This window comes from Anopheles bellator, chromosome 1 (assembly GCF_943735745.2).
Source record: "Anopheles bellator chromosome 1, idAnoBellAS_SP24_06.2, whole genome shotgun sequence".
Taxonomy (NCBI): domain Eukaryota; kingdom Metazoa; phylum Arthropoda; class Insecta; order Diptera; family Culicidae; genus Anopheles; species Anopheles bellator.
In genome coordinates this window covers 44,154,554-44,173,361 of record NC_071285.1, presented here as the reverse complement: position 1 = coordinate 44,173,361, position 18,808 = coordinate 44,154,554, and the positions used below count along the sequence as shown (strand labels likewise).

General features: G+C 48.5%; 1 protein-coding gene across 1 annotated transcript in view; it reads left to right on the top strand.

The window, feature by feature from the left end:
* Positions 1–18,808, top strand: part of LOC131205634 (cyclin-dependent kinase 14) — a 76,165-nt gene continuing 57,357 nt past the window's right edge. The window contains exons 1-2 of the mRNA XM_058197821.1: positions 1–118; positions 11,063–11,140. Of these exons, the coding sequence (XP_058053804.1) occupies positions 88–118; positions 11,063–11,140 (109 nt within the window). The 5' untranslated portion in view covers positions 1–87. The remainder of the gene's footprint in view (positions 119–11,062; positions 11,141–18,808) is intronic.

Here is an 18,808-nt window from a genome sequence, read left to right as displayed (position 1 = left end):
AACGAATAAAAAAACGAGCGTCTAGTGAAACATCCGTCATCGACCGACCCCCGGACTGCTGCGTAATCCGCCAGAATTGAGCCGCCTATGTATATCAAGAAGGACTCGAAAAAGGAAGGTACGTCCACCGGGCCCGCGTAGAACACGGTCGTTTCATTTACCAAGCAGTACATTTATTCGTTTCATTCGAATGTCTGGCTGCGGAGATTGCTGTCCCGACAGGGGGGGAAGATAAAGTAACTAACTTCCGTTGTTCTGGAGAATCCCCACAAGGGCAGGGAATGGATTTGTTTACAATTTGTCCACGGATGATGTGCTCCAACGCCGGGTTCAGTCGCCGTATGTCTATCGATCTAACCCAACCAATGCATCGATTGTCTCTGCGTAGCGTTGAATCACCGAGCGACGTCCCGAGATCATGAACGCCATCGATTTGAATCATAACGTCTGGTCGCACGACGGCGATCCATGTTGGGAGCTGGTCTCTGCGGGGACCCAAACCCGGAGCCAATCTCCCTCGTGCACTGCTCTGCTCACTTGACGCGCGGTTACTTACAATAATTGAACTCTCCGCACAAACACATTTCTCTGGCCCAGAGCCAACAGATGTTTGTAATGCGTTTTCCTAGTCCCCGCGTGCACGGCTTTGCTGTGGGTTTTTTCGACCGGCTCCGACGGCTCGACATGATGTTATTTTGAGACAGAAGCGAGAGTGGAAAATCAGGCACGCAGAGACAGGCTTTTTACGGCAGTGAAACATATTTCATACATTTTTGAACATTTGAACACACAGCTAATGTTTGCAAATTGGAATCATATACTACACGATTGTCGTAGTTTCGAAATCACAGGTCTCGAATTTGACATGCCTGCTATTTTAGTAAGTGAATCGCTTAACAATTATGCGGATATCTACCCGATATTACAAACTACAAAGTACGAACTTTATTATAAAAAAAATCCATAAAACCCAAATTTCTCCTGCATTTTATAAAAGTTTATTTTCGTAACTACGAAACAGATGAGCCTGTTTGAATCCGTGGAAAGTGATGGATGATGTTGTCGGGAACCAAACCGTTTCAAACGGATAAGCCTAAGATGTGGTTGACTCTTTCTGCCCTCTGGCTGTTGGCCATCGATTTCCTGATCCGATCCACCGATCCACCTGAAGTCGATCGGCCGCCCAAGAGGAAGCCGCAGCTTAGCCCAGAGGCCCCAGCCTCCATTTTTGCTAATTCAATGCGCGCGCGCATGCTGCTTTATGGGGCCGAAGTCTTCCGGGTTCACGACCGCGCTCGTACGAGATGCTTCCTGTCAGATACGAGTCGGGTCCACCGCGGCTTCCCATAGCCACGGCCGCCCCGGCGCTGCTACAATCGATTAAACGAGATAATTTCCCTCCATTGTATCGCCGCTGCGCCGGGTTTTCGCGCAAATCTCGCGTAACCACTCTTTGCGCGGATGCGAACCGCGAAGAACCGCGCACAGATGGTTCGCGCACGGCCCAGTCGCATGATTCTTCGATGAGTCGACGACACGCGGTAGGAACTCGTGGAAGTGCATCGAAATGAATCCGGCGCTGGCCTAGCGAAGATTCGAAAGGTATGCAAGTCGCCGCTCGGTGTGGACCAAGGCAAACCCCAACCCGCCCGTCGGGTTCTGGGCTCCATTTTCTTCCGCCAGCCCCGGGGCTGAGCACGTCCCATTCGGGGCGTGCATGTATGTGTGTCTGTCCGTTACCCACACCGCGCCCCATCAGTCTCTAGCCCTGAGCGGGTCGTTGAACATTGAACTCAACCTTGCTCACCTTAGGCGGCCACCACCGGCAGCAGCAGCAGGCAACGGAGTAGTTCTTGTCCGCGCGACGTTGCGGCGATTTTTTGTTTATGCCTCTGGGCGGCGTGGTGTGGCCACTTCTTTCGCACCACAAGAAGGGGACTTTTTCACACATGGAAAACACACTCACAAACACCCGGCACGAAGTTTTTCTCTTTAAGACAGTCGTGGGTTTCTTCACACGAGTCACGCCGGGGCCGCGCCGGGTGGTGGCAAAAGCTCATCAGCATAATAAAAACGTTTGTGGGCAGTAAAAAGAGAACGCGCGGTCCGCGCGCGGTCTTCTTCGCGGCTCCAGACCCGGTGGGGGTCCGCAGAGGAAAAAGCGGTAGCGCGCCCGAGGTCGAGAAATGACAGTAAAAGAGCGACTCGCGGCCCCACCGTGGGCGGTGTGCGGTAAGGGGGCGGTACGAATCGCCACCGGTGGCGGGTACCGGAGTTTATGTTTTATTTTCGTCACCCGAACAAGGCAAGGCGTTTGTCTAAACACTTGAAAAAATATGGACCGCAGATCGCTGGTTCGCCAAACGGTGCACCGCGGATTCGCTAGCGGCCGGCCCCCTGTGAGCCGGTGTCAGTTGTTGATGTTTGTAAATTATGCTTTAATCCATTCCATTTTTCATCACCAATTTTGGAGCAACATACAATCGAATATATAGACAACCGAACGTAATTCGAACCAAGGTGACGCATCGAACGCCATCTGTTGAACTGACATTAAAGTGGGTCCGGTTGAAAATACGTGAGGCAAAAACGGACTTGAGGAATAATTTATCCATTTGCTTAGCCTATTCACCTTTAAAAGAACTATGTTTTCGTGGTCCACAAGTTCTAAAATATATATTCAAATTAGGATCATACATCAGATTATGCCTCTAACGCCAAATTATCACCTTTCAAAGTAAGCACATTTCCGAGTAAACGGTTTTCCAATTTCTATAGACTGCGCCTCTGCTACTAATTTTCGATAGTTTCGATAGTAATCGATTTGACAGTTTACGCCAAATTTCGGCAATTTTTTTTCAGAATCAGACAAAATCAGAATTTGAAAATTTACTTACCAGAACGTTCATCCTCAGGGGAAAATATCCTCTGTTTGCATTGTAAAGTACTTTTTAAAAGTAATAGTTTCGCTGCGGGTTGCCAGTGACCATATGCACTCCATGCATGCTCCATCAGTCGATGTACGCGTACGCGTCTCGCTTAGAAAGTGGCCGCTATTTTCCAACTGAGCAGACCCTCATTTTTTGCTTGGGCCAACCGCTTCAATATCCAACGGACCCTTGGTTTTTGCACCAATTTACAACGGGGATCATTATGCGCCCCACTGACGGACAAAAAATGATGACAAATTCAGCCCCTTTTTTGCGCAACCCGACACTCGATTAACGCATCTGCATAAGCACACACAAATAGTGGAAAAACGGGCGAACAGAACGGCAAAACGAAAGCGCATGCCGCGGGGTACCAGAGCGCGGCGATGGCTGCATCTCTTCTCGGTTTCATACCGATAACTACGGAACGATAGTATCCTGGGGGGTGTGGGGGGCGGACTCGGTCCCGTACGGTCCACCATCTTTTTGTGGCTCATATTTATCTAACATTGCTAATTGAACGGCTAATTAATGCTAATCATTTCTCAACGCCATGCAGCAGCAGAGGCAGCGCAGTTATGATCACTCGACAAGAACCGGAGAACGGTCGCGCACGCGTTTACAAGACAGGGCAATTATTTACCAGCTGTGTTAATGAGGCTGTGCGGCAGAGAGGATCGCGACACGATCGGGCGAACGAAATGATCCAACTGCTTAGCCTTCGGTTTTGTGGACTCTCCGTATCCAATAGCTCAGCTGTTTGCCTATTCCCCACGCGTTTGAATTAATAGAAACCGACCAGAAACCGGGGTTCGCGAAACTTGGCACCGTCGTCCATTGATGATTTACGTAATGGATTAGCCGGAGCGTGAAAACGGGAACATCGCCGGGCCGCCCATTCTCCCCCACCGATCTATACTACAATTCCGGGGCCCGTGGTGCGCTTCCGTGTGCACCACACGCCAGCGCGTCTCACTATCTGCCATCTTCGGCGAGTTTCTCTCCGACACCCCTTAGGAGGGGAGGCTCGCCGTGCCACATCTGCTGCTGCTGCTGCGGGTTTGGCCAGTCAGCGTGCGAAGCAGTTGATTAACTTTCCGTTAATTTCGCGTGCATTCGCCGGCTGCGCTCGTTTTTGGCTCTCCTCAGCCGTTCGCCGCCCAATGTCCAGCCCCGGGTTACTGGAGGGAGACTTTTCAAAATCTTTACATCGTGAAGCCCCTGGTTTTTTTTTCTTTTACTGTGGACCTAAGGAAGGCAAGCATTGAAACTGGGTTAGAACCGACACTCTGGATCGAACCGGCGACGATCGGGTGGGTAGTCCAGCGAACCACGGTCAATTACTGAGCTCCGGGCGGCTACTTCATCATCATCATCATCATCATCGTCACTATCAGTGGCAAGACCGAGAAAAGACCTGTTATTATTGGGTCGGTCTTTTGGAGGTTTCTCGTCCAGCGTGTCGGGGCTTCCGAATCTCACGTAATAGGGCTTTCGTGTCAGAGCCCCCTACCGGACATCATCTGCTGTCAACTGGCCGCTAGCTACGTCTTTTCTGATTTCGCTCGTTGCTTGTCTGGCGTATTAGATTTTTGATTTGCAATTTCACTTACAATAGCTCATTATCATCATCATCACCATCATTATTGCTAGAGCCTGCGGCTGCATGTCACGATTCGCTGGATTGCGGTCAAGCCAAGTGGCCCACTTTCCAAAACTTTGAGTACCGGTGATGTGCAAAATCCCTCTCCTGGAGTTGTCATCGGGGGGACCAGGCACATCATCGGTGTGGTCACCGAACGAAATTTGGACCATCAAATCCACCGCACGATGAGCCTAAAAAGCCTGACCCCCTTGAAGTCTAAACTAACGAAACCAAAGGTTGTTTTTGTTTTTCATTTTATTTGCTAAATTCTTGCAAACCATTCTTATGTAGAGAGCGAAAAATGTCCGGTACGGGGACTCCATTGCCATTGCCAATAGAGATTTGGGTGGTCGGCCCCCTCAGAGAGTTAACCACAGTTTGACCTCACAGTCTTTGCATTGCAAACAGGCAACGTACGGCTCGGCCGACACTCTTAAGCTAGGTATAATAATTCCCACTAGGACTAAGCCGCCTGTTCAGGGCCATCCTCCATCGGTATTAGCTGGAAACGGCTCTCGCCGCGATCGTCCGGCATCCGGATTACGCCGACGTGCTGGGTCTCCTGTGCCATACAATCGTCATGGCCGCCGGTGCGCTTCATCAATCGTACGACCGTTTCCTTCGGCTCGCAGACGTAGTACTTCTTCTCGACCAGCACGTAGCCACCGCAGCTACAGCCACCACACTCAGGTTCCGTCGGGTACGTATCATGAATGTTGCGCTTCTTGGGGTTCTGCCCAGCGGAGGACTCCAACTCCACTGCCTCCGGTACATCTTCCGGCCGCGGTGCCAAGCCGTCCACCAGCGATGTCATCTGGGGCGAAGAACTAGAAGCCGCCTGTGCACCTCCATCTTCACTGGTGGCCGGCGCGGTAAACCCAGCGTCCTTTTTGGCGATGCCCTTCGAGGGTGTTTGCTGTTGAAGTAGTGGCAACGGTACGGGCAGCGCCTGCGTTTGTGTCGCTGGAACCCGCTCGGTTTGTGTGGTGGTTAGAAAGGTGATCGCCGGTGACATGGCTGAACCGGATCGTTTCACAATCGTCATCTCTTCCGAACTGTCCAGATCTTGCATCCCGTAGGCGTACGGTGGTGCCGGAGGTAGATCGCGCTGGATAAAGACAGGATTCGTCGGGTTGGCCACAGCCCCATCGTACTGAACTCCGGCAATCTGTAGCAGGCACAGCAGCAACGCTAACCACCCGAGTGGATCTCTCCTCGACCTCCGGTGGACCTGCTGATTGACACTGTTCACCATCGTTTCGGTAACTCGAGCCTGCCGAGCGAGCCCTGCAGTTCCAACAGCGGTCCGGGATGTGTAGCACTTCACTTCAACGTCACTACAACAGTGTCAGTGAACCGACCCCAGGCTCGGATCTTTATATATTGAAGGCTTTCACGATGCGGTAACACCCGGTGCTGCTGATACTGATAGGTGTCTCTAGAACCCTTTCGCACCAACCAACCACATTGACGAGCGTCTCATTCAGCACTGTTTCGGAGCGTCTTGGAAGTCATTTTTTTAACGACAACCTCTTATCGAATTCAGGTCCGGTTCTGGTGCGTGGAGAACGTGTTGTTTTGGGTCCATTCAACCGCCGTTCCACTCGATCCGCGAACGGATGCGCGGACCTTTGCTTCTGTTTTTTAACAGTTCCGACATCCGACCGGTGGTCGGCCCGGCCATTTTGCCGCGTTCGCGACCGACCCGACCTCGCCATTTCGATAGCGAAGATGATATTGTGTGCGGTAAAAACGCTAATCAGTTGACTTGCGTTACGTAAGACTCTCCGTGGCCGCTCGTTGTTCTGGGATCCCGACGGAACGTGAGAAATTGGCCTTTTGCCGCGAAGCAGCGTGGGGTGAGCAGCAGTGCCCCGCGTTGCAGTGGTCACTTTTGTACCAACCGGCAACGACTTCAGGTGCTCGTGCTGTACGCGCTTCTTACTCGCCCGGGGTCCAGTGATATCTCCGACACTGTGTTCCTTTCCAGTTAGTGACACGTCAACCCAGAGGCGGGATGGGTTTACCGGTGAAAACGTGATAATTGAAGTGGCTGTGTACAGAGTTTTCCTTGCCAGACGTTGTGTTGTTGGAGCAATTCTTTGAAAAGTGTGCAAAAGTCGATAGAGTGATAGAGTGATGTGATGATTAGTCCTTTCACGGGTAACGGAAATCATTCTCTTATCGATTGACATTTTACCCTTTCGTTGGTAATGCTATCCTTGAACCTGAGCCCTGAGCTGTGTCCGTCAAGCCACCAACCAACCGGCGGTGCTGGTGACTCACGGCCACTGTTTCTAGTTTATCATGTGGATCCATACCAATCCTGGACAGTAATCGATGGGTGTCGTCTGGTCTAGCTTTACAATGAGTGTACAATTAGTGGTAGATCCAAAGGGCGAACTCTCATCGGTATGTGGCCTGGTGGGGTCACCATCTGCACCGGGTTTCACGCAGGTTGTTTCGTCAATCGTGGGCTGGTTTCATAATGACCGTGGAACAACGTGGTCAGTAATCACGTTTCACCGGTTTTGCGGGCAACGGAATGTGTTGATGGCCGCAGCACATGCCACTGACCAGAGCAGCAGTGCCCAACTCTCCCGGGCGAAGCTTATGATACTCATCAGGCAGTGCAGCAGCTATTGTTCTGTGGGGACACTTCTGTCATTTAGCGCTATGGACTGCAAAACATTCACAACTGTCAGCGCGGTGATAAAAATCTTCCCCAGGCACGGTGCGCGTCTCAGGGCTCTCAGGGCTGATTACTTCAGTTCTCGCTCGCGAAGACAACCGTCTCGTCACCGCCTCTGGGCCATGTTTAATTAAAGGCACTTAACTCTGTAGCGCGCGCACACGGACACGGTGGTCGCCAAGATATGAGTCAAAGCCGCTACTGTCTGGCCATCCCATGAACGCGCCACTCGAGGGACCAATTAAGTTGCGGGAGAGTTACTTCGTTTGCCGTTTTTTTCCCCGCATCTTCTTTGCCATCCCGGATGGTGGCGGTGCGCCATTGCATAAGCAGGGCTCTCCCCCAGCTCTGTCCCCAGAAGCTACTTAAACCGATCTCGGGCGGTTGAATGTCGCGCTAATCGGCCAGGAAGGCGAAATGATAACGAGCGACTCCCGAGAGCGGTGCACTCTCTGTGACGGGATTGATTCCGGGCCGAGAAGCTCCGTGGAGCTGAAAGTACGGAGTGTCCGGGGAGACTGGCTACTTATCATCACCTTCCCTCGAACTGGGGGACTGGGGGACGCTCCCGCCGGGTCCAGTCGGGACGTTGATGAAGACGAAAGACACTTTGCAGATATCGGTACCGGCGCGGGTTCGTTAAGTGGGTTTGACCTAGACCAGACTGTTTGACGTAGTTCGAGTGAGTTCAAGAACGCTGTTGGCGAACCCCGTCGGGCACGTCGGGCCGGATGTTTATACAGCGCACTCGGGGTGTTCGCGCCCCGATTGTACTTGATTGAAGTTTATGAACTTCTTCTGCTGGTGCTAGTGGCTGGCTGGCGCGTAGTTTCTTGCACTGACGAGTTGCCCGATAACGACCCTCGAGACGCTTAAAAAGGCTTCCGGTTGTGTGACGCTATGATTGCGTCCAAACTTTAATGCGGTCGGTCAGCCGTGCAGCAAGCGAGCCCCCTTGGTCCAATCGACGACTAATTAGTGAGCAAAGTGCTACGGCCACCACCGACTCGAGTCCATTAATTCGGTGAACCGATTGTCGGATTTTGTGATTATATTTATGGTCCGAGAAGGAACAGTGTATCGAATTCTGCGTCGACTCCGCTCGGCGCGATCAGCGATTAATGTTGTGATGCGGTGCCGTGCCATTCGATCTGTGATTTCCTCCCACTGCGCTTATGTTGCCGGGGGACCACAATGGCACGCGGAAGGCGACGGAGAGAGAGAGAGAGAAGTAGTGGTTGCTGTCGTCCCAGTGTTGACGATTTTGCGGTGTTCGCGCAAGTCAGTGTTTAGTTTTTGCGCTCCTCGTAAACATGATCGGAGATCAGATGCCGGAAAATATCGCATCGTAAACAAAATCGCGATTCGCCCGGCGTCGTTGTGTACTGTGTGAAGCTATACACCCTGCGGTGCCAGCGGCTAGTTTTTATGCAGAACCTCCGAGGGACCGAACGAGATGGGCACAATAAAATGCTGAAGTTCAATTTAAACGACCTCATTTGTGACGTCTTTATTTGTTTGAATACTTTTACCAGGCACACCGACTTGAAGATTCATCCCTTGGCACTATCGCTCATATGATGGTCAGTGTTTTCTTACACCACACTGTTCATCAAGATTATCATTATAGGTTATTGGGTTACGAATCTATTGGAATCAACAAAGAAGAATCACAGTTTTAAATAAACTCTAATGGATCCCAAACATCGGTAATCGAAAAGCCACAAACCTGTCTCACTGAGGAGAAACTAACTGTTGCAGTCCTGAACTGAGAAGGATTAATGAATTTTATAATAAACTAAATAAGCTTACAATCTTCGTTCCGTCCAACGCTAAATGTTGGAAACTGTTACTGCTATATTTTTTAGAGAATTCTTACTGTTGGATGTGACGAACGATGAACATTGAATGAACATTAAATATTTTAAAGGGAAATTTGATAAACTACTCCGTAGATGCCGCTTGGTTGATATATTCTACTGCGACTGTTCGAAATACGTTCGGCTGCTGACTAACTTTTTGAATATTCCATGGATTGTCATGTTGACGCAATTTGCCTTTTAACTAGGAGATGTTATAAAACATATTATCGTACAGTATAGGGGTTGTAGATTTAAGAGAAGCTTCATCCAGCTTCACAAGAAATGGGCAAAATCAGCAGACACGATCCACAGCTTTTCAGTGAACCTTCAACCCTTTTTTATAATCACAAGCTTCAGTCTGTTTGAAGCTTTGAAAATTCAATTGGGGCACCCTGGAAAAGTTCGCTAGCTTCAGATTCTCTCTTCCTGATTGCATGTGTTCCTTTTTTGTACACATAACCATTTACTAAGGGGCATGAAATTACTTTGTTTGCTCTAGTTCTTCGCGCCATGTTGACGATACGCGCCTCACCAGATGGCTCCACTGCTGACGGTGCTGCTATTCCGGCAGTATTTTTTCATTTCATTTGCAGTTCATTTTCGCTTTCGATGCCATTGGTTGGTGATTCGTTAACCGGCGGCCCCAACTTGTCGATCGCGACGGGTGGTGACGGGCGATAGTGTTTCACACCCGACCGTAAGCAGCTCCCGCAGTGAGCATGACTCTGCCGCCACCGGTGAGCTGTATTTCGAATTCCGAATCCAAATTGCTTCCGTTTCGCTTTTTGCGCTGCCGATCGCGGTTGCGATCGGTTTTAATTCAGTGCCGCCGCCGCGGCAATTATTGCGGATCGCGTAGACGCCGCGGTGACTGCATTAGGCGGCTGCGTGCTCAAAACGTCGGCAAGGTTGCAGTTGAGGTGCGTTTGTTAAGGTGTCGCCATGTCGGTTCCATTGAACCGCGGCAACAAATGGCGCGCGTGTGTTGCGAGTCGCGGATCGGTTTGTGCCGCATAAGTCACTCGTATCGTAAGCATTTTAAGGACGAGCTTGATAGCGACTTAAACCTGCTCTGCTCTTTTGGGGACAAACTTCGAGTTCCGCTTCTAGGTTAATCATTAATTGAATGCTCGATTTGCACGTTGAGCCGGGCTCTGGACTTCTCGGTCGATTTCTTCACCTACCGATTTCAATCGGCGCCTTCGAACACCACTCCCGATTGTGTTTTATTCAGTGTTTGTGTTTTTGAGCTGTTCCGTAACAATTAGCAGCCTTTAATGGCAAACGTGTGCGCGCGGGGTATTTAAAAAACTACCCGTGTATCCACCTTCACACCGGGGACACGCCAGTCGCGCCTGTTGAGTAATTGTTTCTGTCAACAATGAGCGATCGCATTTTGCCGTTGCTGCTTTTTACGGTGCACCGCACGGCGAGGTCGAACCGGGACGGAAAAGGAAGTGCCTTGGTGCAGGGTTGCCATTTTTGTTTGCGTTTTATTTTTGTAAGGAGTGCACGAACTGTGTGAACGGGGTAAACCAGTAGTGAATTTGTTGACGTGTGTACATATTTTTGATTAAAGCTAGTAGTTTGCTTGTGATGTACCGTAAACTTATTTCTTACAGCATTTCTCAACTTTCTTCGGATGTCTGGAGTTATGCTCACAATCAAGTGATTCATTATCCATTACCAAACATTCCAATTGCTCCTACTCATCTTATAATGATATCAATTGTGCAATTATATGTTGTCGGTGTTTTTGTGCGCTATTTCTTATTTCTTTTGGTGAAATTGTATCAATTATGATTGTGCTCAATTTTTCCGCCGTGGGACCAGTGTTGGCAACGTAATCACATCTATTTTCGTTAGTTTCTTCCGTCATTTTAAATAAATTATATTCTAAACGGTTGTGTGTTTCGTTTTTTCCCAACTTTAGGTGTAACCATGCGCGAGAAAAAAGGAGGTGCTTTGCAGAAGATAAAAAAGCGACTATCGCACAGCTTCGGCCGATTATGTAAGTAGTAATATTGGATATACAACATGTAAATTTCCCCATTTTGAGATCTTATATCCTCGAATATCTTTGCTGGAGACTGTCTGGCTTTATTTTGGGATATATTTTGGCGCTTTATTTGCGTCCGAATTGCGCTTTCCACTTGCGTAATCGAGTAATCGGAAAAATAGAATCCATTGCTAGACTTGCCCCAGCAGCCAGTCTCGCGTCTATCGGATTCAAAGTGAATCCTGTACGCCTTACCGGAACTCGTCTTGCGTTCGAATTAGGTAAATTACCAACCGTGCCTGCCATGAAATCATTCAACAGATATGCCCGGCAACGCAACGGAGATGCCCCGAAAACCACCCGCACTATCCCCAAAGTAGATCACCATTGCTACGTTTGGCCCAAGATTTGACTACCCCTTTCCAAACATATGCCACGTACCACGGATGAGACCTTCTGTTCATCTAAACATACGATTGGTTTTTTACGTTTCTTTACGGCGCACGGAAAATTCGATAGAAAAATCTCAGGGGCTCATCATCGTAACATTTACGCACTTCACGACCGACCAAAGTTTACCTTTTTCTGAAATCGACCAAAAGAGAGGGAAATCCGTTCCATAAAATAGCGGTTTTTGACGATTCCAGACGGGGCAGCTCGGTCAAAGCCGCCCCTCTGACTCTTCCCAAGCAGGCTGGGGTGGATTAGCTGGAAAAGTAAAAACTTTCGTAACCCATTCGATTCGAGGCTGGCCGCTCGAAAAAAGCATTTAGAGTGGCGTACACGATGCGGCGGTGCGCAGTTGAATTGAATCAATAAAAGTGTTTATTTATAAAATTGTTCGCCACCTTCCGGGGGGGAGGGTTGCCAACAGCGCTTACCACCTTCCCGGCCGCCCTAACCGCCTTGTAATCCGATCCGTTTCTATGGATTGCCCCACCGGACGGGCACAGTCCGCACTTCCAATCAACCGAAGGGCGGTGGAACACCCGGACCGGACCGCACGTTTGCATAGTGCCAGCGCCCGGGCCGGGGAGAATGGTCGCAATATTGACCAATGGTAAAGGTAAAAGTGGCCAGTTCCGGTATCACGCGGGACAGTTTCGTGTGGAAGCTTGGTGTGGCCAAGGTGCGACTCTAGCAGAGATCTGTTTACGCCAGAGTTTCTTAAACCTGCCGTACGTGCGATTTAGAAATTTGTAGCAGTACATTAGAAATTATGATCGTTATAATTTAAGAAAAATTATTTCTTTTTGTCTTATTCGCTAAGATGTTTTGTAGTCGGAATCCCCAGTTGATGTCAGCAAAAGATCATTTCAGTATTGGACAAACATTATCGCACTATTTGAAATGATTTCAAAATTGCCTCCACAAATTCCTGGCATTTTACGTCAACGGAGAAAATGCTAAATGGAAACCAAACTCGGGAAAACCGGCTGCAAGGTTAAGAACCACTGACTCACCGAGGCCGCCCTCTCTCTGTCGGGGAGGGTATCAATGGTTTGTGGCATGACAGCGAAAAATAGAGTTTAAAATGGGTGCCGGCTTAGTTTACGATCGGTCCTCTCACTTTACGAGAGGTCGAGCTGGTCGGGCGAAGTTCATTTTTTCGCAGTTTACAGCGCTCCCGATAGACTCGCGGGAAATCTGGTTGGGAAACGGTGTTTTGTTATTATCCGTACGCACGTCAGTGGCCGTTTGGTTTTGGGGCCGTCTGTCCGGAAAATGCGTTATTTTTTGCATTTTGGCTTCCGCTTTGGAACATTAGTTCGACCGGTTTCCTCTGGTGCATGATATTCTGATGTGCTTTTTTCCTGTTGCCATCATTTACCGTTTCTCGCACAATCCTTGCCAATGGTTAGACAAATTGCGTCGTATCTTTTAATCCTTTCGCGTAGTATTCACACGGTTGTCGGCTACCCGGCTCTGGTTTGTTTTACGCCCGGTAGCACGGCGTGGCGTTTCGGGCTTAATGCGGAGGACTCAATTAAAAACTTTATTCCAACGCACGGACCGCGTGTCGAATGGCCATCGTGCTCCCGGTAAAAGGCGTATAAAATTAAATTACACGCCGATATGACTTTCTAGCGGCGGCCGATGGGTTGGTTAATGATGATGAAACGATGAGCCTTTTGATGCAACTGCAGCCGGTTTGCCGATAGTTCTGGTTTTTTTCACATTTTACGAACCGCAGCAAAAACGCGCCACCTCGCCGTGATGCGCAATCGCCGAAACTCGTCAATGGAAAATAATTGGAGGCTTTATTTGTTGGCGAGCTCAGTACTTTATCCCTCGGATTAGGTCCTGTAAAATCATTAAAAAAAGTGTTAAAACAAAAGGGGTTTGCTCAATCCAATGGCAGTGCAGCCATGAGATGATGTTTGACTAATATCCGCCCAATAGGATAGTGATGATGAAAGAGTTCATTACCGTACCGTATCCACCTTCGCTTTACATTACCATAACCATATTTTCCGCCCTCTCTGACGGTCGGCCAACACGAAACATTGCGTTTTTTAATGATTCCGAAGCTCATCCTTTACGGTGCTCACTCACTGCCGGATGCGCCACTCCTCACCTGCCGCGCGACACTTTGTTGCAACCCGTGTTTAATCATTATCTGTTCGCAGAGCTTTGCCGGAGTTGGTAAATAACTTTTTAATTAGTTTTGCTGCGCAAGGTATTTTTTGTTTTATTTTGCGATGAGACTGGTAATTTCATTTTCCCGCACGAATTACAGGCGGCGCGCTAGGTGCACCTCAAAACGGGTGGAAAAGCGGAAATCGCAGTCCCCGTCGAGAGAAAGAGAGAGAGGGAGACTGAAGCCCACTCCGGACGCTGTGGGCTCTCTGAGCGTGGTGTTCCGATTCCGTTCCGTGCCCACGCTGGCAAAGTTAGACGTAGCCCACTCGGTGTATCACCTGCCAAGTGGTGGTGGAATAACTCATCCGAGGGAACGGATTTTGACTTGTACGTCGCGCATTTCCAATGTAGAAAGTGAACAAAAACCTTCCCCCCAAACGTTTGTGGCACACCTGCTAAATGCTGCGCATGGCGGGCGCATCATCGTCGAGTGCGTATAGCTCGCCACGACGACGCTGGTCAACGGACGGAGCCTGTCCATAAATCGCTGCTGTGGAGCACCACGCGTAGAGAGCGTGTGCGTCACGCTCATCCGGCGATTGTTGCAATCAAAATGATGGTCTGTGGGATGCATCCGATACCTGACCACCGGAAGGAAATGGGCTCAGCGTAATCCGAGCATAAACTGGCCGGAGATCCCGGTGGGAGATTTTGCGGTTCACAGCAGAGTTCATTCATCAACGTGTGTGTGCATTTAATTTGAATTCCATGGATTTTCGATTAATTTGCGGCCACCAGAAATGGAATGCCAGCTGGAATGGAATGGAATGCCGTTGGGTGGACTATTCTCCCGCCGCCAGGAGATCAATATCCAATCAGAAGGATACTCTAAATTGTCAATACTGCACAATTCATATTACGCTGAGACAAGTGTTTGACTTTTGGGGCCAATTTAATGCTAAGGGCATCCACCAAACAAACAAAGAGAGAAACATTTTGCCATTTGCATATCATTTCCAAGTACAATTTTTATTCGATTGCAACGCTCGCTGTACACGTCCGTCTTTAATAATAACTGAAACTTCTGCTCGGGAACAGGTGATCGATTGACAATGAGCCCGGGATTGGATATTTCCCTACCATTTGTGTGACCTTCTCACGATGCTACCAGCGTTCAACGGGCCAGTGTTTACAAACTACTAAATGGCCATTGCACGTGTGGCACGATTGTGGCCCGCCAGTCGCGCCAGCCGGTGGCAGATTCACCCCGATGGGGGCACGTGTATCGACCGCGTTGCAACGTGCACCGTGCACTTCTGTTGCAAGCCAGTCCTCTCGAAAATTATGCCACCAGCTTGTCGTGCCACAGCTGCTCACCGTTAACACTCGGTTTGCATGCGGTGGAGCTGTGGAGAAGTACCACGTTTCGAAATGTCCACTGCACTGCTGCAAACGCTGGGAAATGATGTGCGCGAAAGTGATAAAAAATATTCAGGAAAACAATTAATTGAAACGAGCTACATCTCTCTTTCCACAGAGAAACGAAAAATTATTTCTAAATTGTTGCCTTTTTCGCTCATATCGACCTCGCGCGTTTCGGCGACCACCGGCTGGAGCGTGAAACTTGTGTAACTTATGTCCCATTTCGTAATCACCAGCATCGCGTTCAAGTGTTTCTCGCGGTTCTCAGTCAAAGCCAAGAAAGTGCGACACCTGCGGCAAAGCAAGCTCTCCTAGTGAAATGTGTTGTTCGCGAAAAGCTGGAACGACGGCTGGGAAACAGCTGCTTGGTCCACTGTGTAGAAAAGGCGATCGATGGAACGTTGAAAATTTGTGGTACACAAAGTGCATACATAACGGTAACATATGGAGATGATTCACGTCACACGTGGCCAGTTTTCTCACCCTCCCCGAATATCGTCGGACTCTAGCAAACGTGCACCTGCACACCAAAGAGCCGGCCAAGTGCATAAAATGTGCAGCATACCATGCACCCCACGTGCCGCAGTCTGTTTGATCTGTGGGCTGTGGAGCGAATCGGGTTGAATTCCCCGCTTTTGGGGATGTAGCTTATACGGGGTCTGTTTCTTTGATGTCCACTCTACTCTGCCAGCCAGCTCAAGGTTGGCAAGTTGGGCGAGTAATTTAATTGTTAACTTTTTATCATAAACCCGCCTCGACTAAGTTAAAATTTCACCGTGCCGAATGAGACGACCATACTTATTATTACTTCAACGCTGGATTAATCAAATGATCAAATTCGTTAGAAAAAATTCGCAAAAATACTACTTTTAAAAAGCAAACACCTCTGTAACATTTGTGGTGCTCAAATAGAATATGTCGAAACACACTTTTAGCATTCATTTTTATGTTTCGCACAACATCGAAGCTCACTCTCAGGATGGGCTGTGCATCGTGAAACGATGATAAGTGCTATTTTCGCCCAAAACGTGCCCCAGAATAGTAATAAGCTCCCCCCCCGGGGGGGGGGAAGACCAAAACGAAGAAGCGCATCCGCCCCGAAATGTGCCTAAAATCGCAAACACCGACGTTGAGCACAGGAAAGCCGAGCAAACACCCACTGCTGCTGACTATACACGGACAGACAAACAATGCAGACAGTTTTGGACGTTGCTGCGAACAGGTTGCCCACACAGTGGCTCCAGTCTCTTGTTGGTAGCCTTGTTCTAGGCCTCCGTCCAGATTCCAGCGCCGGTTCTGAGAATGCCAAAACCGGCGTTCAACCTTTTATTTTCCACTAGGCAATTTTTAAGGTTTCGAGCAAAACATGTTTGTGTGGAGCCTCAAGTTATCCGCAGAACGCTAACATATCCTGGCGGTAGTCCAAAAAACGATGACGCACTGTGTAGACATTTCACCTCCAACGTGAAGCCCCCGCCGTAGCTTTTACGGTAGGTTCCGGAGTTTTTCGCGGAGAACCTGCGTAGTCTGTGACAGGTTTGCTCTTGAATGTAATATCGATGAAGTTTGTTGGTGGGGTTCCTCCGGTGATGATCAACGGTTCTCCGCGAGCTCCGTAAACGTCGAATGTTACCCTTCAAACTGGGGCCACAGTACTCGAGAACCCGCCCTGAAAGCAACCGTATGTGCGTGGATAGAGATCTCCACGAAAGGCCCGGGTGTGTGACATGTTTATTATCCTTGTCGCCGACGAATGAAGACACGTGATGCCGGCCGAGATTGTGGTTTTGGACGGGGCGGATCCACCCTGGGCCGCTCTGATAACGCACCCCGTGAAAACCGGATGCGTTGATTTGCGGTTGTATGCCGAACGTGTGGCTGTGCTTTACGGTAAATTTAACTAATTTAGTCTTCCGTAGTGGAAAAGGATCTACCACAAAGGCTGAGGAGACTCACCTGCAACGCCGGGCCGGGTGGACCTGCCTTCCTGGTTGATATGTGATCGTTATGGATCCCTTCAATCATGGTTCGGTGGTGCAAGTGTTCAATGTTTTAAATTCCGTGACGTTAGCAGGGCGAACTATGGATAAATAATTTAATTGAACGTCAGAAACTTGAACTCGACTTTTCGACAAAGTTTTAGTAACTTAGATAAATGATGTAGTTATTTTATTCCGTTTGTCCAATGTACGTATTTCGTTTTTCGTCATTTAACATATTTCTGTAAGTTCTTTTAAGTTATCTTTCAAATAAATTTTACTTCCATTGATGCAACAAAATATTAAATAATATTTTATACCCTAAAAAGATCCTTTTCTGTCGATGATTTCTTAAGTTTGCATTCAGAATGTTAAAGAATACATTTCACTAACCTTGCAATGCACTGACCGTTTAGCTTCCGATTTTGTTCGTTTATTTATAGTGCATGTCTTTTTTTCTAGTACGCAAACTTGAACTACGCGTTATACTACACCCGATAGTTTGTGTCGTACTCTACACGATTGGCAACGGGCCAGACTCACTAACTTTCCGGCATTTCTGTTTCCCGCAACGTGCACTCACGTATTTATGGCGTTAAATTCTATTACTGCCTGATCAACATATGAAGGCCTCCGGGCGCTCGGGTGGCCCTTGGTTGGAGAATAAAATATTCATAACCACGCGCGCACTCGCATGCATCCTTCCGGTTCCGTGCCAACATCCGGACGAGTACACAGACACGGTGCCACCGTGAGCCGGAAAGCGAGAATGCCTTTGATGTGTGCCTTCAAATTATGCCACATCATAAAATATTGATTGCGAAACACACCGAGTTCAGCATCTCGCGCACGGCCAATGACACGCTTTTAAACTGTTTTTAGTCAATCCAACGAATGGCAGAACGGCTTCATAGTCTCCTTTCTTTGGAGTTTCTTTTCTCTTCAGTGTGGTCGATGAATCGATTGAGCTGGACAGAGAGTTTTCCTACAGCTAAAGCCACCATTCACTGCGCTTAGGAAGGCATCAGCCAATGCAGCATTTTATCGAAAACCTTGCGTACTGTGCAATTGTTAAAAAATTTCATCATATTGTCTAGTAAAACTTTTTCTGTCGGCGAATTCACTCCCACTCACCTGTCATAATTGAATTTGTGACGCGGATAATGATGCAACAGCCAGCGGCCACCGTCAGCCACAAAGCAATTTAAAAATTAATGAAATTTGTCCGTTCAATCGATTCCCAACCAGGTGCCGTTTGGCACACCGAGGTTTTATGCCGGGTCAATTGGGACTGGGCATTGTACTATTTTCGTTTGCTATTTGTCCAACATAATTGCATCAATTTAATAACAGCAACGCGTGCAAACTGTTCACCCTTTGTATTTCCACAATCGATGTTAAAAGGTCGTCATTTGGCTCTTTTTTCTTTGTGTGCTGTAACTTATTGAAACAGTAAAACAACGGCTCATGTTTGAAATGTGTAAAAAATGGTTTGCAATTTGATTTGGCAATTATTTCTAGTTTATAAAAGTGTTGTTCCATCCACTCCTACGGCTGGTTTATGTTGCGCATGCAAATTTCCATGCCGCTGAGCAGAAGGTGCGTACACAGTTTGGAACATGTTGTGAATATTTTATTGCACCCGCGGAATCACTGCGGAGAACCGAGCTCTCCGGTGTAAAAACAGAAACCCTCT